The sequence below is a fragment of the Heterocephalus glaber genome, unplaced genomic scaffold (genome assembly GCF_053883595.1).
Source record: "Heterocephalus glaber isolate CG9 unplaced genomic scaffold, H.glaber_assembly_v1.0 deba00000122, whole genome shotgun sequence".
In the NCBI taxonomy this organism is placed as follows: domain Eukaryota; kingdom Metazoa; phylum Chordata; class Mammalia; order Rodentia; family Bathyergidae; genus Heterocephalus; species Heterocephalus glaber.
Genome location: NW_028258138.1, coordinates 24,467,307 through 24,489,114, shown reverse-complemented (window position 1 = coordinate 24,489,114; position 21,808 = coordinate 24,467,307). Strand labels below are relative to the sequence as shown.

At 32.7% G+C, this 21,808-nt stretch overlaps 1 protein-coding gene across 3 annotated transcripts in view; it reads right to left on the bottom strand.

Moving 5' to 3' along the window:
• Tmprss15 (transmembrane serine protease 15) overlaps positions 1 to 21,808 on the bottom strand; it is a 127,410-nt gene that overhangs the window by 47,283 nt on the left and 58,319 nt on the right. For all 3 annotated transcript variants that reach the window (XM_087213657.1, XM_087213669.1, XM_087213663.1), the window contains 5 exons: positions 20,927 to 21,016; positions 16,476 to 16,598; positions 14,971 to 15,111; positions 2,712 to 2,822; positions 734 to 866 (listed from right to left, as the gene is read on the bottom strand). In XM_087213657.1, coding sequence (XP_087069783.1) covers positions 734 to 866; positions 2,712 to 2,822; positions 14,971 to 15,111; positions 16,476 to 16,598; positions 20,927 to 21,016 — 598 coding nt within the window. The remainder of the gene's footprint in view (positions 1 to 733; positions 867 to 2,711; positions 2,823 to 14,970; positions 15,112 to 16,475; positions 16,599 to 20,926; positions 21,017 to 21,808) is intronic.

The following is a 21,808-nucleotide window of genomic DNA, read 5'->3' as shown; positions in this document are numbered from 1 at the left end:
TATTATCTTAGGAACTTTTCTCATTGCTGGGAAAAAATACCTAACACCCAAAGTTAAAGAAGGAAAGACTTATATCAGCTCAAAATTTGTAAAGGTTTCAGTCCATAGTAGGCTGGCTCCAAGGTAAGGTGGCATGACAGAGGGGCATCACAGAAAAGACAGAGCTCATGCTATGGTGTCAGGAAGCAGAGAGGGATCAAGGAAGAGAAAGGAGATATTCTCTTCCAGGTCTTGCCCATGGTGACTCACCTCCTCCAACCAGGCTTCACCCCTAAACATCACATTTAGCTATAAACTTATTGTTGGACTAATCTACTGATGAGTACCTCGACCCCATATTCCAGTCACCTCCCCAAAACTCCATCTATGAGCACATGAGACTTTGGAGACATCTAGATATAAAACATAACAGTAATATTTATAAAAATATTAACAGTAGTCATTTGAGGATAAAATTAATCATGACTTTTGTTTTCCTCATTTTGCTCATGTATATTTTCTAAATCTTTAACTTTTATATGCTTTATGTAAGCCCAATTTGACATCATTAGAATTTTTTTTTTTGCAAATTGGAAGGAAATGAAGAGATGGAAGGAGAGGGGGAATGTATAAAGAGTTATGATGATTGTGTTCCAACTTCCTATGAGGAATGTAATCATTGCATACTGCAAATATGTAGTAATAAAAGTAAAAATGTAAATTTTTTTAAAGAAAGGTGAGTAGAATTACTTACCCTAAGCCAAGCAACTGACAAACTTCATTTGAATTCTGGGTGGTCCAGTTCTCAGCACATGCTGCATGCCAAATGCTCTGGATTCTGAACTGCACCAGCCCATTGTTGTTCATGGTGCCATTGAAAAGACGCACTAAAGATGCAATAGTAGAATAGTGGTAACCAGGCTGTAGGGTAGGGAAGATGAGAACTTAATCAAAGGCACAAAATTTTATGAATTTCACAGCATGATGTCACTAGTTAATGATAATATTAACTACTGTATATTTTAACCGTAAGAAAATAATTTCCAAATTTCATAACAAACTGATATATCTGAATTTATGGACAAATATTTGATTTAATCATTCTACATTGTATATGTTTATCATACATCACCCTATACCCCATATATATACATAACTATATTTTTAATTTAAATGATAATTTTGAATTTATTGAAATTTAAATAAAATTTAAGAAGTAACTGACACATATACAGATGCATTAAAGACATTAGATCATGCCCAGAGTCATTTTGACCTAGGCTAATAGGAGTAATTGACAATCTAAACAAAACATGCAATATTATTAATATTTAGAGTATAGTGATAGTAATTTTTAAGAAAGTGTTAGAAGACATAAGTTGAAAAACATAAATTGAGTAGATTTAATTTCTATCTTTCATGTAACTGTAACAACATAAAAGAGAGATATGCCAATTCATTGCATGTTAACACAACAAATAAACAGAAATAAAGTTATGTGTAAAGAACATAGTATATAAACTTAGTCCACAATGGGTCAGTGGTTCTACTGCCTGCCTTGCAAGCGAAAGGTCCTGAGTTCGATCCCCGGTACCGAAAAAACAACAACGACAAAAACTTGGTCCACAAGAAGAGGAAAGTTTAACTTTTTAATTAAGGAAAACAAGTTCAGAAAAACAAACAAACAAATCTTTAGGCATGTATTCCTACTTATTTCTTCAGATAGTCTTTCTTTTTGATATTTGGTTTCCCACTGTCTTACAAACATTTGGGTTAGAATGCTAAGGCTATTTTTCTCTAGATAGGAAATGTAGCAAAATAAGGTAGAATCAAACAAAGAAAACATCAGCAATGGTAGTCTAGTTATTTGCAACTACTATACTAAAATTATTGTTTACATTTCAGCCTTTTATGAAAATACTTAGGCTACTGGCTAGAATTAGACAGACATAGTTTCAAAATATAGCTTCAGCTTTTACAAGATGTGTGATCTTTGCAGTCATTTAACTTCCCCAAAAGGCAGTTTATTCATGGCCAAAATAAAGCTACTTCTGTTTTAGAATTGTTTTATAGTATTTAATTACAGTGCATGACATATCATATGTAAGCACTGAATATTTTCTTAGAAATAAAAATAAGACATAGTAAAAGAATATATTTCTCATATTGGTATAGGAATCAGAAAGGAAGACCAGAATGAAACTCAAGGAAGCAGGAGGAAGTCTGAAGAGCGAAGAATGAAATGACCATGTCTAGGGAAGTCAGTTATAAATAAGCATGTAGGTGTCTCAGAACACAGTAGTCAATATGAGTGGTGCCACAGTTCTTGATCTGAGTTAGTGCCTCCTGTGGTAGTTTAAGTTTACATCATGAATACTGGCTGTCCTAGACTTACACTTACTAAATGCAACAATTTTAAACAAACAAACAAACAAAACATAGAGCCTGAATGTTAACTCTCCTTCTAACCAGAGAGGTACAAAATTGCTGAAATCATTGAGAAGATGTTCACGTTCAAAATGCCAAAATACATTATTGTAAACACACAAGTAATCTTTGTTTCACAAATTTGTTGAATCCAACAGTAGAGGTTAAAGTAATACAAATATTTTTGTAATACAAGTACTACAAGTCTGTATATATATATATATATATATATATATATATATATAATATCTTGTAATTACAAGAGGTTAAACGAATACAAGTATTTTTGTAAAAATGAGACATACCACAATGTGCTTCATCTGAGCCATCCTGACAGTGTGGGTGGCTGTCACACAGATTCACCAGTGGAATACACTCTCCATTTTCGCACTGAAACTCATCTTCCTTGCAGGGGTCTATTGGGAAAGAATGTTTCTTGTATAAGATAAATGAAGTATAAATGGCTGATTTTATAGCACACTTTCTATTTAGATCCTTTTAAACATCATCACTTAGCCACAGCATATGGTGGAACAAACTTTAATACTGAATACACCACGTATTATGTTACTCAGAATTCCCAGAAATAGTGTCAAAGATAGACTTGTGGCTTTAAAGAAAGCTAAGATGAAACCTCAGGTGTCTGGTTTGCAGAAGCGTTTGGGCATGTTTCTAGAGGTGGCAGAGAGGCTTGGGATACAAGTATCATAATCTCTGTTAACATCTCTTTAACAAACTCCTTTACTCCCAAATAACATACAAGTGACAGCCACTGGAATGTTATGCAAGCATCACTATCCAAATGACACCTTCACATACCTATTACATCGAAATGTGGATGTTGTCTTTTGGTGGAAACAAAGTTATATTTGGTTGAAAACAGTATGTTCACTTAAATCCTGGTCAGATGGGAAAGGGAAGTCACAAATAAATGGAAAACCCACAATGCCAGTGATGTGAAAGTTGAAGATGGAGCTCCAAACAAGTAAAACAGTGTTGGAGGGAAAAAGAATGTGCTTGGTTCTTTGGAAAAACAGAAAGACAATGAAAAGGTTTGGACAAAGAAGAAACTGGGTAGATGCAGGAGTTGATGGCTGTTTATGAAATGTGGTTGTACGGAAACAGGCCTACTGGAAATAGTCATTTTGATCAGAGGAAGTAGGTGCACTTCTTTTCAAGCATTGTTTAGTCGTAAAAATATTTTGCCCTGAGATTGGCATCCTATTGCTGGGAGAGATGATTTTGCTTTCTTGAAGGTGTTTTCTGATCATATGAGAAACAGTCTAGAACTGCTGGAAAGATACTAGGAATTGTGCTGAGAATCATGTGGGATTTGGATGTCCTGATGATGGTGATGGTATTGATTATGGAAAGGCTTAATCCTTATGTCTTACATAGCAAATTAAAAGAGAAGAACTTAACATATGCAAGGAACAGAAGACCTGCTTTACTGGTATCAAGGTGTCACAATTCAAGTTACAGGGATATTAGAAACAAATTTAATAAATCTCCATGGATAATTTATTTATGATGACAAAATGTAATGGTACTTGAAAATAATTATTTCTATTCTTTAAAGAAAAGTATTAAATTTTACCATATTAAACTTACAAAACAACAAAGATAAACTCAAAACTGTTCCAGTGACTATCAATCTTGGTCTCCTATTTCTGGCTGTTTAAAAAAAGGAAAATCCAGGTGTGGTGGTGCACACATGTAATCCCAGAGCTTGGAGTCTGAGGCAAAAGGATCACCAAGAGTTTGAGGCCTGCCTAGGCTACATAGTGTGTTCAAGGTCAGCCTGGATGAGACAATGGCTCAAAAAATTAATTAATTAATTAATTAATTAAAAGTACAAAAAGGAGATTACTTGTATTTTTCCAAAATTAAAAAAAAAAGACTGACTGGGGTCCTTGGAGAGAGTTAATGTAGAGGACAGAGGAATGGTGCCACCCAGCAAACCAAGTGTCAAATGCCCAGAGGGAAGGTATTTTTATTGTGTTGACTGGAAATGAGGTCAGCATCTCTTTTCCCAGCCTCATATTTATTACATGCCAGGATCCATGAAACTACAGAAAGAGCAGAACCTGCAGCTCTGGTCTACTAAAGGAGTCATGTTGACCAAAAGAAAACTACTCTGGTGATACATTTCTCCTGTTTGTCTTTCAACACAGAAACTGGTGAAACAGAGTAGAAAATAGAAGATAAGACAAAGACATTATTTTACCTTCCTCTAACTTACGTTATTTGACAAAAGTTTTTGTCATAGTTGGATGGATAAGAACAGCTTTAATCAAATGATATGAAAGTTTTGATGCTATCGTTGACTGTATGTTTTATTTAAAATTAAGTCTTAGTTACCCAATTAAGATAATTTATTATTTGAAGTGACTGGAAAAGTGACCAAATTTGTGTGAAATGTCAAAGGACAAAAAGGAAGAATTAAAATAAAGCAGAAGGAGGCAAAGATTTCTTTATTTTGAAATCAAGCATAGCCATTCATTAAACACAATGTACAATACACCAGGTGTGTTATCCAATTCATCAAAATTTCTCATTGTTGTATCCCTGGGGGCTTAGCAAAATGGCACAGAAGAGCAAACCAGCAGGTGTTTGTTAAAATTAACTAAAATAATAAATATTAAATGATTAAGTGACAGCAGACATTTCAACACAAACCCTCAAGTAAAAGAGAGCCTGGAGTGAGGTATTTCAAGCCCTAAAAGAAAACAACCTCCAATCTAGACTGATGTACCCTACAAAACTATCTTTCAAAATTGATGGAGCAATAAAATACTTCCATGACAAAGGACACCTGAGAAACTTCATGAATACCAAACCAGTACTCCAAACAATTCTAAATAATATCCTAGATAAAGATAACAAAGGTCACAACTCCATAAGGCCCAAAAGAGCAAATACATCAGGCAAGGCAAGAAATTAAAAGGAGAGGGGAAAAAAATAAAAAAGAATCAACAACAGGAAAATAACATGACAATAATGTCAATACATATAAGTTATAACTATCAATGTTAATGGTGCAATTCACCAATCAAAAGAAATAGACTGGAAGAATGGTTTAAGAAGCAAAACCCAATAATATGCTGTATACAAGAAACCCACCTAGTTCAAAAAGAAACTCATAGACTGAAAGTAAAAGGATGGAAAACTGTTCTCCATGTGACAGGAACCCAGAAAAAAGCAGGGGTAGCTATCTTATTTGCAGTAAATTTCAAAACCAAAACTAATTAAGAGAAACAAAGAAGGACCCTAGGTACTTATAAAGGGAACAATCCAAGAGAAAGAGATGACAATCATAAATATATATGCACCAAATACTACTGCCACCAACTATGCAAAATAAATATTAAGGGACATGAAAAACCAAATAAGCACTAATACAATTGTAGTGGGGGACCTCAATACCCCACTGTCACAAATAGACAGATCATCTAGACAAAAAGTCAACAACAAAATGCTAGAACTGAACCAAGCTTTTGAACAAATGGACTTGATAGATGTCTACAGAGGGTTCCACCCAACAAAATCAGAATATACATCATTTTCATCTGCACATGGGTCATTCTCCAAAATAGACCAAATGCTAGCTCATAGAACATGTTTAAGTAAATGCAAAGGAATTGAATTTATCCTGTGTATATTATCAGACCATAGTGCAATTAAACTGGAGATCAATAGCATAAGTAACTGCAAGAACTTCACAAACATATGGAAATTTAATAACACTATCCTGAACAACCAATGAGTCAGTGGAAATTAAAGAAGAAATTAGATGGTTTTTACAAATAAATGATAATGCCAGTACAACATACAGGAATCTATGGGACACAATGAAAACAGTTATATGAGGGAAATTCATTGCAGTGAATGCCCACACTAAGAAAACAGAGAGAGTGCAAATGAACAACCTAATGCTGAATTTTAAGCTCCTAGAAGAAGAGCAAGACAACCCCAAAGCTCATGCAAGGGAGGAAATTGTAAAGATCAGAGCAGAAATCAATGCAATGGAGACTAAGAGAACAATACAAAAAAAAATCAATGAATAGAAGAATTGTTTTTTTGAAACAAGAAATAAAATAGATAAACTCTTACCCAACATTATCAAAAAAAGGAGAGAAAATCAAATTCATACAATTAGGAACAAAAAAGGTGATGTCACAACAGATTGACCAGAAATCTAGAGGATCGTCAATACCTACTTCAAGAACTTATACTCTAATAAAATGGAAAACACAGAAGAAATGGACAGATTTCTAGATACATATGAATTACCAAAGTTGAACGAAGAAGATATAAAAATTATAAACACCCCAATTATAATCAGTGGAATTGAAAATATAATTAAAAATTTACCAACATAGAAAAGCCCAGGGCCTGATGGCTTCACTGCTGAATTCTACAAGACATTTAGAGAACTATTGACATTACTCTTTAAACTTTTCAATGAAATTGAAAGGGAAGCAATACTTCCAAATGCATTCCTGGAAGCAAATTTTATTTTGATTCCAACACCAGGGAAAGACCCAATCCAAAAAGAGAACTACAGGCCAATCTCCCTAATGAACATAGATGCAAAAAAAACCTCAATAAGATACTGGCAAACAGAATACAGAGGGTCATCAAGAAGATCATGCACCCTGACCAATTCTGATTTATCCCTGGGATGCAAGGATGGTTCAACATATGTTAATCAATAAATGTAATACACTATATTAACAGAGTCAAGGACAAAAATCATATCATCTCAATAGACACAGAAAAATCATTCAACAAAATTCAACACCCATTCATGATAAAAACCCTACAGAAAATTGGAATAGATGGTCTTTATCTCAACTTGATAGAGGCTATCTATGAAAAAACAACAGCCAACATCATACTAAATGGTCAAAAACTGAAAAATCCTTCATGCTAAAATCAGGAACAAGACAAGAATGTCCACTATCACTACTCCTGTTCAATATAGTTCTGGAAACATTAGAAGAGAGAAAGAAATAAAATTAGAAGAGAGAAATAAAAGGAATAAAGATAGGAAAGGAAGAAGTTAAACTGTCATTGTTTGCTGGCGATATGATATTCTACATAGAAGACCCTAAAAACTCCACCAAAAGACTTCTAGACTTAATTGACAGATTCTGTAGAGTATCTGGATACAAGGTCAACACTCAAATATCAATAGCCTTCTCATACCTAAATAACAGACTAACTGAAAGAGAAATTAGGGAAACGATCCTTTTCACAGTAGCATCCAAAAAAAATGAAATATCTAAGAATCAATCTAACAAAAGAAGCAAAAGACCTCTACTTTGAGAACTACAGCACTCTGAAAAATGTTATTGAAGAGGATATAAGAAAAAGGGGACATATCCCCTGTTCCTGGGTAGGAAGAACCAATATAGTGAAAATGGCCATACTTCCAAAACTGCTATCTATATTCAATGCAATCCTAATTGAAATCCCAACAGCATATTTCACAGAAGTAGAGAAAACAATCCAAAAGTTCATCTGGCACCAGAAGAGACCTAGAATAGAAAAAGCAATTCTATGCAACAGGGTCATGGCAGGGAGTATCACAATTCTTAATTTGAAACTGTAGTACAAAGCCACTGTGATAAAAACAACATGGTACTGGCAAAGAAACAGACACAAGGATCAGTGGAATAGATTAGAAAAATGCAACTCTGGACATACTCAGCTACCTCATCTTTGACAAAGGAGACAACCATCATCACTGCAGAAAAAATAGCCTCTTTAATAAATGGTGTTGGAAAAACTGGATTTGAACTTGCCAAAGATTAAAACTGGACCCCTATCTTTCACCATGCACTAAACTAAAATCGAAGTGGATTAAAGATCTAAATATAAAAACAGAAACACTAAACTTGCTGGAAGATAAGTTAGGTAGAACTCTTGAAGACATTGGCATAGGAAAGGACTTTATGAACAAATCCTCAATAGCATGGGAACTAGAACAAAGAATCAACAACTGGGATTTCATCTTATTAAAAAGCTTCTACACTGCAAGAGAAACCATCAACAGAGCTAAGAGACAACAAACAATGTGGGAAACATTTTTTATGAGCTTTTCCTCTGACAAAGGTCTACTATCTAGAATATATAAAGAACTAAAATAAATCAGACCCCCCAAATATAAAGACCCAATTCGAAAATGGGCATCTGAAATGAACAGACATTTCTCATGCAAAGAAGTAAAAGCAGCAAATAAACATATGAGAAAATGTTCAACACCACTGGTCACTTGAGAGATGCAGATGAAAACAATGCTGAGATTCCACCTCACCCCAGAAAGAATGGCTGCTATCAGGAAATCAACCAATACCAAATGCTGGCAGGGTTGTGAGGAGAAAGGAATCTTTCTTCATTACTGGTGGGAGTGCTGGCTTGTGCAACCACTATGGAAATCAATATGGAGATACTCATATAACTAGGACTGGAAGTCCCATTTGACCTAGCTATTTCCCTGCTGGTTATCTTCCCAACAGAATTAAAAGAATCATACCACAGTGATACATATACACCCATGTTTACAGCGGCACAGTTTGTAATAGCTAAACCTTGGAAATAGCCCAATTGCCCATCAACTGGAGACTGGATAAAGAAGATGTATTTTTTTTAATAAAATGGAATACTACTCAGCTATAAAGAATGAGAAACTGGAGACATTTGTAGCTAAGTAAATGCACATTGAGCCTATACTCTTGAATGAAATAAATAGGACACACATGTGTAAGTACTGAATAGTTTCTCTGATGTGAAAAACCAAAAGTATAAATAAGAATCAAGATGTATAACTGATATTGTGAAATAGGAAGATAATGTCTAAAGGAGTAGGGGAAGTGGGAGGGGTAGGGGAAAGGAAAGGAGGGAAAAGAAAAAATATGAGAAAAGGAAAAACATGGAAACAAAGTCTTTGTAAATAGTAAAAGGTGGAGGGGGTGAAGGGAGGGTAGGGGAATGAGGATAAAAATAAGAACCAAGATACATCATGTAAAGGTACAAGATCCCAATGATGAATGTAACTGTATTGTATACCTAAAACGTATCAATAAGCTAAATGGAAAAAAAATGATTAAATGAAAAAAATGCAAAAAATGAACATGAATATGAGTAATAGAGTTGACCCAATATAAAACTTTTCAACAAGTATGATTTTAAAAAAATACATTGTTAAATTTAAAGCAATTGGTTAATGCTACTTTTAGTGATTTGAAAAAGAAATAGACTGCATGAATTACATGATACAACTTATATATTTAAATTTCAGTAGTGGTTAAAACATAGGTTTTGCAATCATATGACATTGTCATGTAAACTTTTAGCCACTCTGTTGATTTTTTTTTTTACATAGGTCCAATAAATTAATCTTTTTGAGACTCAGTTTCCTTAATGGTCAAATGAGAATAAGTATTCCTTTTGTCTTATGTATATGGTGAGAATAAATTAAAAATATATATTTCAGCCTATCAATGTGTATACAGTAAGTGCTCAATAGACAGTATTCTTAATAGGAAAAACAGTAACATTTAAAAATGCCTCTTTTAACTGATATTTTTAACATTCTTACTGCATGTGCAAACTGTACTACTTTTCCTTCCATGTAACCAAATAAACAAGAAAACATATCTAATCCTTTACTCTTGTTATTGTACAAAAATAAATAGAGCTATTTCTATATTTTTAAACTTGGAAAATCTATGTTGTTTCAGCCAAATCTAATTTACCTTAATAAAATATTTTTAGAGAGCCATGGTTGGTTTTTCTGTAAACTTTTTTACTGCGAGAAAAATAGATTATGTGTCTCAAAATATAATGATATTAGGGAGGTTTTTGTAAATATAATTATCAATTTGTTTCATAACACATTTTTTAACTCAATTACTGAGATGGCAAATGGGCAAAGAAAATTTCATGCTCTACAGGCAGTCAATACCTGTACCTAAAAATATATGTTTTATCCTTCTAATTTTAGTTTTTCTTTAGAAAACAGGAAAGCTTAAAACCAGATACAAATGTCTATGTACATATATTCTTATCTAAAATACATATTTTGGCATATATTTATTTTTAAAAGTTAACAACTTTAGTTCCATAATCAAATATCTTAATATGGAATGTCAGTCATTACTAGTTATTTTTAAATTATCTCATTATATTTTCTTAGCTTATTAAAATCATCATGTAAAAATTAGTTTTCAGTGACAGTAACTTAATTTTATATGAATTTATTGATAACTTTTTTCTTTTACTAGAATTGTCAGTCTTGGCCGAGGAGCTGGTCTATATTTAATTTGAAAAGCATAAGTTTGTTAAATAGAAATTATTTTAGATACCTTCTTGTAAAAATTTGCAAGAAAACATATATCACTTTCTAAAAATTACGGCTCATTTTTGTGTTTTAGCCAAAGCTATTATGATTATGCCCTATGAATCCAGATGAAATAAATTGATTCTTAAGGCTGATGAGTTGGATGAAAAAATGCTGAATGGGGCAAAATGTTCTATTGTTCCTGAAGTAAATAGAAATTATAAGATCTGAGAAGAAGTGTAAATAGGCTATTTCAACATTTTTTCTTAAATGCAGAAAATTGATTTTGATTCTTTGCAATATATAGTAGTTCAGCTTGATTGAGACGTCTGTAATCCAATAGTTTAACTCACTCTTTGCTTTGAAATCTAATTTCTGATAGTTTTATGCCCATGGTGAGAGAGGAAAAAAGAAATATTGTGAAGAATTGAATTTCCCTGTCCTCTTTTTATGAAGTCTCCAGTAGTCTTGCCTAATTTAGTCAACATATGCTTGGTTTTAAACGGAACTAAATTTGCCTCTCGGGCACTTTGCCACACAATCCAGGGAGGGCTGTAAACTCCTAACTGTAATCAGCTGCCACTTCCAAGTTGCCTGATCTGCACTACTGAGTTCCATATTAAGACTCTGAGTATCAGAAAAGAGCAATGAGGGCACATTTATAGGAAATTTATCTTAATAAATCAAATATTATAGATACTCTAACGTAAATGGAGATGCTTAAAAAAGGATAAAAGACATAGAGAAATATATTATACAATTATGTTATATTTCAGTTGAAAGTCTAGAGGTGTCCCTAAAATAATTTAGAAAATAAGTAATGCACATAAATACTGAGAACAACTTATAATACATTTTTTTCTATTTTTTCTAAAATGGTCTCCAAAGCTGAACGTCATATAAATCCATATGTGTGTCCAATCTGTCTGCCTATTGCCGACTTGATTATCTTCCACTGCCAAGTTCTTATTTCTGTAATTGCATTTTGATTGTAGGGGGTAGAAAATCTCAATGGAAGAAAACTGTGCTGGTGACAATGCAATCACCTCATTTTCCACTCCCCAGAAAAATCTGTGCCAGCTCCAGAAGGGGGTGAAACCACACTTCCAGTATGGTCATCAGAAGTTTCCATTCTAGCTCCAATCAAAAAGGTGTTTTTCTCTTAAAGATAATTTATTTCATCAATAAAATAATAGAAGTCTAGGTATAGGATAAATTATTATAAAGACCCACATCATCTCTTTTGAGTTGAGAGCAAGAGATTATTCAGTTTTGGGTATTATCTTGAGTAGAAAGTATTTGTATTGTTTTTCATAATCTTTAATATTGTGTTTATTTTTTAAAAAGAATTTGATACAAACAGTAACTGTCATACTTTCTTTTTTGTTCTTAAATTCTTTGATTGGTACATTTTAGGTATACAATACATTTAGATTTATTTTGGGATGCTTGTACCTGTACCTGATGTGTCTTGGTTCTTATTTTTTTCCCATTACCTGTGTGCCCTTCATCCCTAAACCCTTCCCTATTTACATACTTGGTTTCCATTTTTTTTTTTTCTTTTCTCATAATTTTTCCTTTCCATTCTTTCCTTTCCCCTTCCCCTCCAACCACCCCTACCCCTTTGGGCCTTTTCCTATTTCAAATTACCAATTATTAGTTATTAATCCTTTTAGTCCTTATTTACACTCTCAGATTCTCACCCTATCACCCTAGAGAAACTAAGAGAAATACTTCTATCTTCCTTTTCACAATTTGTTATTCTTTCAATTTTTTTCCTTATTTGAAATTTAAAATATGAATTTAAACTCCTATTGCTTTACTAAAGTTTTGTTTCAAAATGCTTTCACTTTTGTATATGGCAGAGTTCCCTGTAATTATTTAAGTTACTTGGATATATGAATAATTCCACTCTTTATTGGTTAAAATGCAGTTTTTAATTTCAATTGCTTCTGTCAGCTTTATTATTCATCTCTATTTAAGAAATAATACTTCTTAAAAGTTCTTTCTATGACAATGTTCTTGAAGTAAAATTGGAAGGACTCCTCTTCCAGTAAAATAGATATCACTTGTTTGTTTGCTTTAGTGTATGCTGCTTTGCAGAACTAAGCCTAAATTCTACTGCATCCAAATAGATTATATTGATACTTGTACATTTTTAATGCAGAGTATCTTTCATAGACCTTAGAATTATCTCTGTTTTAAGCTCTCAATATTAAATACAAAGTCAATTCAATTTTCAATATCTCTGAAAAATAATTATATTAATTCAGCTTAGAAATCTGCAAAAAATTCCCTTGACATTCAAAACCTTAAGTAGGAAATGTTATAACACTGATTTCTACTTAATAATGCTTTGACAAAACACAGTAAAACTTCATAATTTTTTGGTAATTTTTTAACGAGATCCCAAAGATGTATAGTTTTCCCCATTGTACCATTCAGTTAGTTTTTATTTTTCCTTTGCAAAGGTTCATCTTCTTTGCTGCCCATTAGAGAGTCTCATATTTTTCCATGTCTTTATTGTTTTTGCTTCATACTTTATTGCAGTAATTTTTGTGAAAATGTAAGTATTTGGGAACTGAAGTTTTTGAATAGTTATACAGTTGACCAGAAAATTATATGGCTTATGTTATTAAAAACACCACTAGTCATTAGTAAAATTAATCTGTTTATGGCAGAGGAATTGCTCTGGGCAAAGATGGCTTTGTTTTCCAAATTTCTGGAAGGACACTGAAGTGTAACATCACTTACAGGAACAGATGATAATAAAGGACTACTCTACCAGAAACTAAAGAGTACATATTAAAAATCAGAATCATAAGTTCACTCATAAAAATAATAAATTTTTTTCTGCTACTAAAAGATTTTATTAAATAATTTGTTTTCTGTAAAACAATAAGAACAAATTAGATTTTGTTAAATAATACACATCCAAAGTATGTTCTTTCTTAAAAGCACTTACTAACTACTAAAATTTTCTCATATCCGTCACCTAGATCCACTTTCAAAGTATCATCAGAAAAGCCAAATGATTAACATAAGTAGAATACAATGTTGAATTAAATTTAAATGAAAGTAATCAGCATATCTCCAAGAGAAAAACAAATTGAAACTACAGAAAATATTGACAAATAAACAAAGTTATCATACTATAATTATAAGCAGTAACAAAATAATAAAGGTACAGGATTACTGGCTAAATTCAAAATGTCATTCTTACAATTATCTTGATCAATATTTTCAAAGCAATGATTTAACTTTCTGCTGAGTTAATATCTAAATAAACACTTATTTAATGATGTTTTCATGTGAATGTATTTTCTTCTTTACTAATTACCAGAACCATGTCATTTTCATAGCCTCTATTTCAAGATAAATTACAAACTCTTATATGTCTCAGTCATTTTTTTTTGGTACTGGGAATCGAACTGAGGACCTTGCGCTTATGAAGCAGGCAGCAGAACCACTGAACTAAATCCCTGGCCCTCAGTCTTTATTCCTTTTCTTTTATATTGCATGCTTTTTCATAGGTCTCAATATTTTTATTTATTCCACTAATTGATTATTTTATTTCATCTATGTCATTGTTTGGAAGTCAAAAGAAACTGCTTAGTCAAAAAAGGTGATCACAAAAATCCAGATAAGAAGATTATTTGATTGGGATGCACCTCATCCCTACCTAAATAGTTGTGACAACCAATATTGCAACTGATATTCAGGGCCAGAAGTCGTCCAGATGTCAACTTTCTTAGTGAGCAAAACACTTTTCTGGGGTAGGGAAAAAGATCTATGCCATTGTGAGTGGAGGAATACATGCACACAAAATTTAATTGTCCAGCAAGGTTTAGGACTTGATAATACACCGTATAAGAATAAGTCTTGCCAAAGGGAGCATGATACAGTCCTTCCATACAGGGCCAGTTACTCCACTTGTAACTTGTAACTTGACCAGCTTTAGTGAGCAATAGTTAAGGCTCTTTACACAGCAGAGAAACACAAGTAGATTTGGAGGAAAATGTTGTGGATTCTTACATTAAACAAACACAGGTAATGATCATAGAGATGGAAAGTAGCAAAGAACATCTTTAAGATGAAAAAGAATAAATACATAGAATGCAAACATCAAAATTATGATGTAGGCCTTAAAATCTGTATATTTTTATATTTTCTTATTTTGCTCCAAAAGTTATGATGAGATACATAATTTTTCTTACCTGGAATTCCCAAGTAGTAACCACTAGTAAAGTTTGCTTTAAATCCCCTTCCTGCCAGCGAGTAGTCAGTGATAAAAAATACAGTCATTCTGTTGGTAGTAGAGAACACATCTTTCATTGGACCAGGCCCTGTGTATACAGCTGTTTCAGAGTAAAATGAGATAATCAGTGATTTCTTTGAAACCAGAAGGATATACACCCTTTATTTCCCATCCATTTTTTAGATGTACTACTACATGCAATATGTCTCACTCATGAAGGAGCTGCATGTCACAAATGTGTTGATAGTTTTATATCTTTCAACACTGCTTCTATGAAGCTAACTTTTGTACTAATTTTTTAAATATTACTTGAAGTTCTGCAGCACTATACTTTAATTATAAATTCCTCATAATATTATCTGGTTTAGCAGATATTTGCCTCTTTTGAAAGACCTTTATAAAACAATGAAGGTTATATTCTCCTTTAGCAAATTTTTGTCCAAATTAATTTTGTAGTGTTTGTAAATGGAATCATAAATCCAAATCTGAAGAATGAATTAGAAGCAGATAATATAAACCTAATTGTGGTTTTCAAACTATTTCCCACTAATCCCTAGACTTTGGGGATTTCATAAACATGCTTTCCTTAACAATACTTCATCTCATTAAAATGCATTCATCTTTTTAATGGTTTATGTGTTGGAAACCCTAAAACAATTCAGTTTCAAAAGAAGTTTTATCTATGAATTTGAGAACTGTAACTGTGACACTTCCGTAGTTGTTACTTTCTTTCAAGTGATTTATGTAAATATTAAGAGGTGAAATGACAATTTTTTCTTTTTCTTGGTCATGAGAACACTGGAATATATATTAAAAAGATGATTTGAATTGAAAATGGAAAAACTACTCAAAATTTATTTGTAGATATATACATGAAAACCAAATTTGAAGTTTCTCAGTTCTTTCTAGTATCCTACCACTATCAAGACTTTCATTACTGTATTTATCCTGTATGTGGCTGTTAAAATCCTCTTCAAGGTAGATTACACCCTAGGTCTCTTCAGGGTTTTGTTGGAGAATTCTGCATAAGGGTGAATGGGTTACATGACCAGGGAATCTTCTCCATCACTGTGTTCCTTCATGCTCAAGAGAAAGTTTCCAGGGGATCTTCATCCATTCCTTTCAGTGTTCATGTAGTTGTGTGCTGATTGCAAGAACATTAGGCCAGATTTTACTGTTGCAGATGCCCTTAGGTTTTGGTCTGCAAGTTATAAGGACACTTGCTGAAACTAATGACTCAACAATATCAAACCTGGTTTGTTGAGAATGCTGAAGATGACTATTATCATGTAACCAATGCAACTGTGCCCATACTGAAAGTTCTCCATAAAAATAAGTATGTTATCCTATTGTATTTTCATTTTGTCTGTTGTAAAAGTGATTATGTCTGTTGAGAAATGTTCTGTCCATCAGTCCAAAGTCTCAAGCTATACAACCATCATAGTATTGTCCTTACAGACTTACCTAAGAATAAGGACTCATCTCCTCCATCTCTGATTTCAACTACATCTTGAATATTTTCTAAGTCAAATTCTTGAAAATGAAGTTGAATATTTTTTCCTTCTTCTGCATTTAAATTCCAAATACCTTATAAGTAATAAAATACAAAACAATTTTGAAAATTAAATTGTATGTTTTTCCTTTTTGTGCATTCAAATTCCAAACATCTCAAAGTAAGTAAAAGCGACACTTAATTCATAATACACTTCTTCTGGTTTCTCTTAAAAGCACCACTCTTTAGACTTTCAAATCACTTTTAAAGATTATTTTTTTCATTTTATGAAAACTAACATTCTAAGGTTTTTATTTTATCTTGTTGATTTTTTTGTTTTACTTTTTGATCAGAAAATATATTGGTGGTTTGATCAAGAATATTTATAGTAAAATATGTATTAAATCTGAAATAATTTTCATAAATGAATTTTATATAAAATGAAATACTTCAAAGATTACAGTCACATACTTCTACAGTAAAAATTTATAAATATCAAAGCTATTAATCTTCTATTTCAATTCACTTAATTTTCCACGATTAAATTTATTGAAAAATTAAATAATTAAAATGCAATACATAGTCAAGTAAATTTTAATGTGAATTTAAAATTTTTGGCATTTATTTATATATGTTGCAAGCTGGTAATTCCCTTGGAAAAATTGTCATCATTAATAAACATTACTTTTTATTCATTTCTGCAATGAGTTAGCCTTTATATTCTGTTCTCGTGATTTCCTCCCTCCTTTTGAGTGTTCTTATTTGCTCTTAAGGAATGAGAATTCATCTTTGTTGTAATGACTTCTAAGACTTTATTTTCTGTTTCTTTTCAGATGTAGACAAATTCAACTAAATATTTACTGTATATGGATTTACATATCTTAACTCTAACATGTTCTAAAAGAAACATGAAGTAACTTTTTCACACACTCATTCCTCCTCTTCTTCCTATTTCAGTGAATGGCACCACCAATCCTGCCCTCATCATTCTTAACACCACTATTTTCCTGTAAACTGTTTGACATCTCCCTGATGCTCTTGGAATAAAATTCAAACTATATAACATGGCACAAAATTCCTTCACACGTTCCATGTCACCAGTTAGCATTATGAAACTTTCTTTCTTTCTTTTTTTTTTTTTTTTGGTACCGGGGATCGAACTATTAAACTTTCTTTAGCGAGCTAAGTGATGGTTTCTTGTGTTTGTATGTTAAGAATACTTCTAGACTTAATTGGCAGATTTAGTAGAGTAGCTGGATATAAAGTCAACACTCAAAAAACAGTAGTCTTCTTATACACAAATAACAGACTCACTGAGAGAGAAATTAGGGAAACAATTCCTTTTACAATAGCACCCCCCAAAAAAGGTAATATCTAGGAATCAATCTAACATAGGAAGCAAAAGACCTCTACACTGGAAACTACAGCACTCTGAAAAAGGAGATCGAGGAGGATATGGGAAAATGGAAAGACATCCCTTGTTCCTGGGTAGGAAGAATCAATATAGTGAAAATGGCCATACTTCCAAAACTACTATATAGATTTAATCCAATGCCAATGGAAATTCCAACAATATACTTCACAGAACTAGAGAAAACAATCCAAAAATTCGTTTGGAACAAGAAGAGACCTAGAATAGCAAAAGCAATTCTAAGCAACAGAGATATGGCTGGAGGTATCACAATCCCCAACTTGAAACTATACTACAAAGTTACTGAGATAAAAAAACAGCATGGTACTGGCAAAGAAACAGACCCAAGGATCAGTGGAATAGGTTAGAAGATGCAGAAACAACTCCGGACATACTCAGCTACCTCATCTTTGACAAAGGAGCCAACCACCCCAACTGGAGAAAAGATAGCCTATTTAATAAATGGTGTTGGGAAAAACTGGATTTCAACCTGCCAAAGATTAAAACTAGACCCATACCTATCACCATGTACTAAATTAAGATCGAAGTGGATTAAAGATCTAAGTATTAAGACAAAAACACAAAACTTGATGGAAAATAAGTTAGGTTGAACTCTTGAAGACATTGGCATAGGAAAAGACTTTATGAACAAAACCTCAGTAGCAGGGGAACTAGCACAAAGAATCAACAACTGAGATCTCATCTTATTAAAAAGCTCCTGGACTGCAAGAGAAACCACCAACAGAGCTAAGAGACAACCTACAATGTGGGAAAAATTTTTTAGCAGCTGTACCTCAGACAAAGGACTACTATCTTGAATATATAAAGAACTGAAAAAAATCAGACCCCCCAAATATAAAGACCCAATTCGAAAATAGGCATCTGAAATGAACAGAGATTTCTTATGCAAAGAAGTAAAAGCAGCAAATAAATATATGAAAAAACGTTCAACATCACTGGTCATTCGAGAGATGCAGATGAAAACAGCACTGAGATTCCACCTCACCCCACAAAGAATGGCTGCCATCAAAAAATCAACCAATAACAAATGCTGGTGGGGGTGTGGGGAGAAAGGAACTCTTCTCCATTGTTGGTGGGAGTGCAGACTGGTGTAACCATTGTGGAAATCTGTATAGAGATACCTCAAAGAACTAGGGCTATAGGTTCCATTTGACCCAGCTATTCCCCTTCTGGGTATCTTACCAAAAAAATTAAAAGACTCATACCACAGCGATATATGTGCACCCATGTTTACAGCGGCACAGTTTGTAATAGCTAAAGCTTGGAAACCGCCCAAGTGACCATCAACTGGAAACTGGATAAAGAAGATGTGGTTCTTTTATTAAATGGAGTACTACTCAGCCATAAAGAATGAGAGACTAGAGACATTTATAGCTAAATGGATGCATATTGAGGCCATACTCTTAAATGAAATAAATAGGACACACATGTGTAAATGCTGCATAGTTTCTCTAGTGTGAGAACCTGAAAGTGTAAATAAGGATTAAAATGATTAAAACAAATAATTGATAATTTGAAAAAGGAAGAAAAGGTCCAAAAGCATAAGGGTGATTGGAGGGGAAGAGGAGAGGAAAGAAGGGAAAGGAAAAAATATGAGAAAAGAAAAATAATGGAAACAAAGTCTATGTAAATAGGGAAGGGTGGAGGGGGTGAAGGTTGCACAGGTAATGGGAAAAAAATAAGAACCAAAATACTTCAGGTACAGGTACAAGCATCCAATGATAAATGTAAATGTATTGTATACCTAAAATGTACCTTGAAAGAATTTAAGGGAAATAAAAAGAATACTTACATGCACCTTCTGCACAGCATCCTGCCTTTATCTTTATTTTAACTTTATCTTGAACATTCCATAATACCTATTTATCTGAATCCTCATATAGAGAATTATAATTCTTTTTACTTATTTCAATGTCTAACAAAGTGCTTAGTAAGATTTGGGTGAATAAATATATTTAATTCATTTCTCCAAATTATTTTACATTTGGATACTTTTTGGACTTTTTAGATCATTACTTTGTTCAATAGATAAGGTAGAAATTTATCTTCAGTTGGAAGTAGAAATTATAATGTCTGTTTTCTTAAAGACCTAGAATTAGATTAATAACTACTTTGATCAGATATATTCTTTAAAAGTGACTCTATTTGACTTTGAAAGTGATGTTTATCTTCATTTCTGAAGGAAGAAAGGTTGGCATATTCTAACACATTTTTCGTTGTCATTGGAGTATTTCTTTTACTGGCAGAAATTTCCATTTAGACTTAGTAGTCTTAACTAGGCATGGGCCTGGAAAGAAGATGTCTGTTTTCCAACCTGAACCTAATGAAGTAGAAATTTTGGAGGACACCCTTGAGAATCTGCATCTCTATTGTAATTCCTATGTAGCTCTAATGAGTTTCTCGAAGTAACAACATTGACTTTGAGACAATCTAACTGCAGTTTCTGCAAACTATTCTGACTATATTTAGGTGTTTTAGTGATCCTCCTTATTATTTCCTCTTTTATGATGGGAGTCTAACCACATTACTATGGTTGTATGCTTAATTTACTTACCATATGTTTGCCAAAGGTATGGATGTCATAATTGGCTCTTTACTTTTTATACTTACTATTGGCTTTGTTGTATCAAATTGCAAGCTTTTTATACCCACTGTGGACATTGCATGAATAAGCAAGGAAAGTGAGACGAGGAGAGAAGTGTTTGGAATAAGGTTGTCTCTTCCACTTCGTGATGGCATTCAACTTTTTACTTTGGAATTATAATAGCGACTGCTTTGAAAAGTTATTGTGAGAATTGACTAAAAAATGAATATTAAGCATAACCACTCTGGTGTGAAATAAATAATTTAAACATTAACATTTGTTATTTTAATTTTGTTATCATAGCAAGCAGTCACATAGACAAAAAGGCCAGGTGTGCCCATGTTTGACAAATTAACTTTGCTGTGTTTAGGGAGGGTCTAACCTTGATAGGAAAAGAAATGACTCACAGAAAGCCTGATTAGGGTAGCTGTTTGGAAAGTTTGGAGAACTGAATGTTGTATTTGGTTCCCATAGCTCAAAAGGTCCTCCACAGGCCGCTGAAAAGGAAAACAATAAAAAATCATTAGTGATACAATGTTTGTGTCACACACAATACTAGAAAATTTATAATTGTATTTCTTAGAATACTAATTTTGATACATAAATTTTAGGTTTTGTGTAAATGAAAACTTTGTAACTTAAATTAGGGAATAAATATAAGTAAATGGGTCCGTTTGTCGAAGACCTCAAGATCTTTCTATTTTTACTGTGTCTGTGAGTCTTCAAGAGAACATATACTGTGCAGCATTTCTCAAAAAATTATTTGAATAAGGAAAATCTTTTTGTCAAGCCTCTTTTATAAGTAGGCTTTATGAAATAAGCTATTGAATTCCTACTGCAGAAAAACAAGAATATTTATAATAGAAGAAATCCTTAACTTGCCACTCTTTTAAGAGAAGGACTAATAAATCACAAAACCTATATTTTCTGGTTTTGTATAAGTGTGGGGAAAAAGCTTTTCAATTTTGTATACTGAACCACTTGAAAGAAGGAAATGCAGACTAACTGAAACACCTGAATCGAGCTGGTATCAAACATTTTCAGGGAGTCAAGTTGGGACTCCTGAAGCTTAATTTAAAGTTATTAGAAAAATAGAGCATAGATCTCCCAGTTCAGAATATGACACTTTAGGCAGATTAACTTTATAATATTCTTAATATATTTTATTTTATATTCCAATTTATTAGAAACAAATTCCAAGTAACATAAAAATTCACCAACCATTATGTCCCAGTTCTAATGCTTATTATCATCATCATATTTTAAAATAATATCAAAAGAATAAAAGT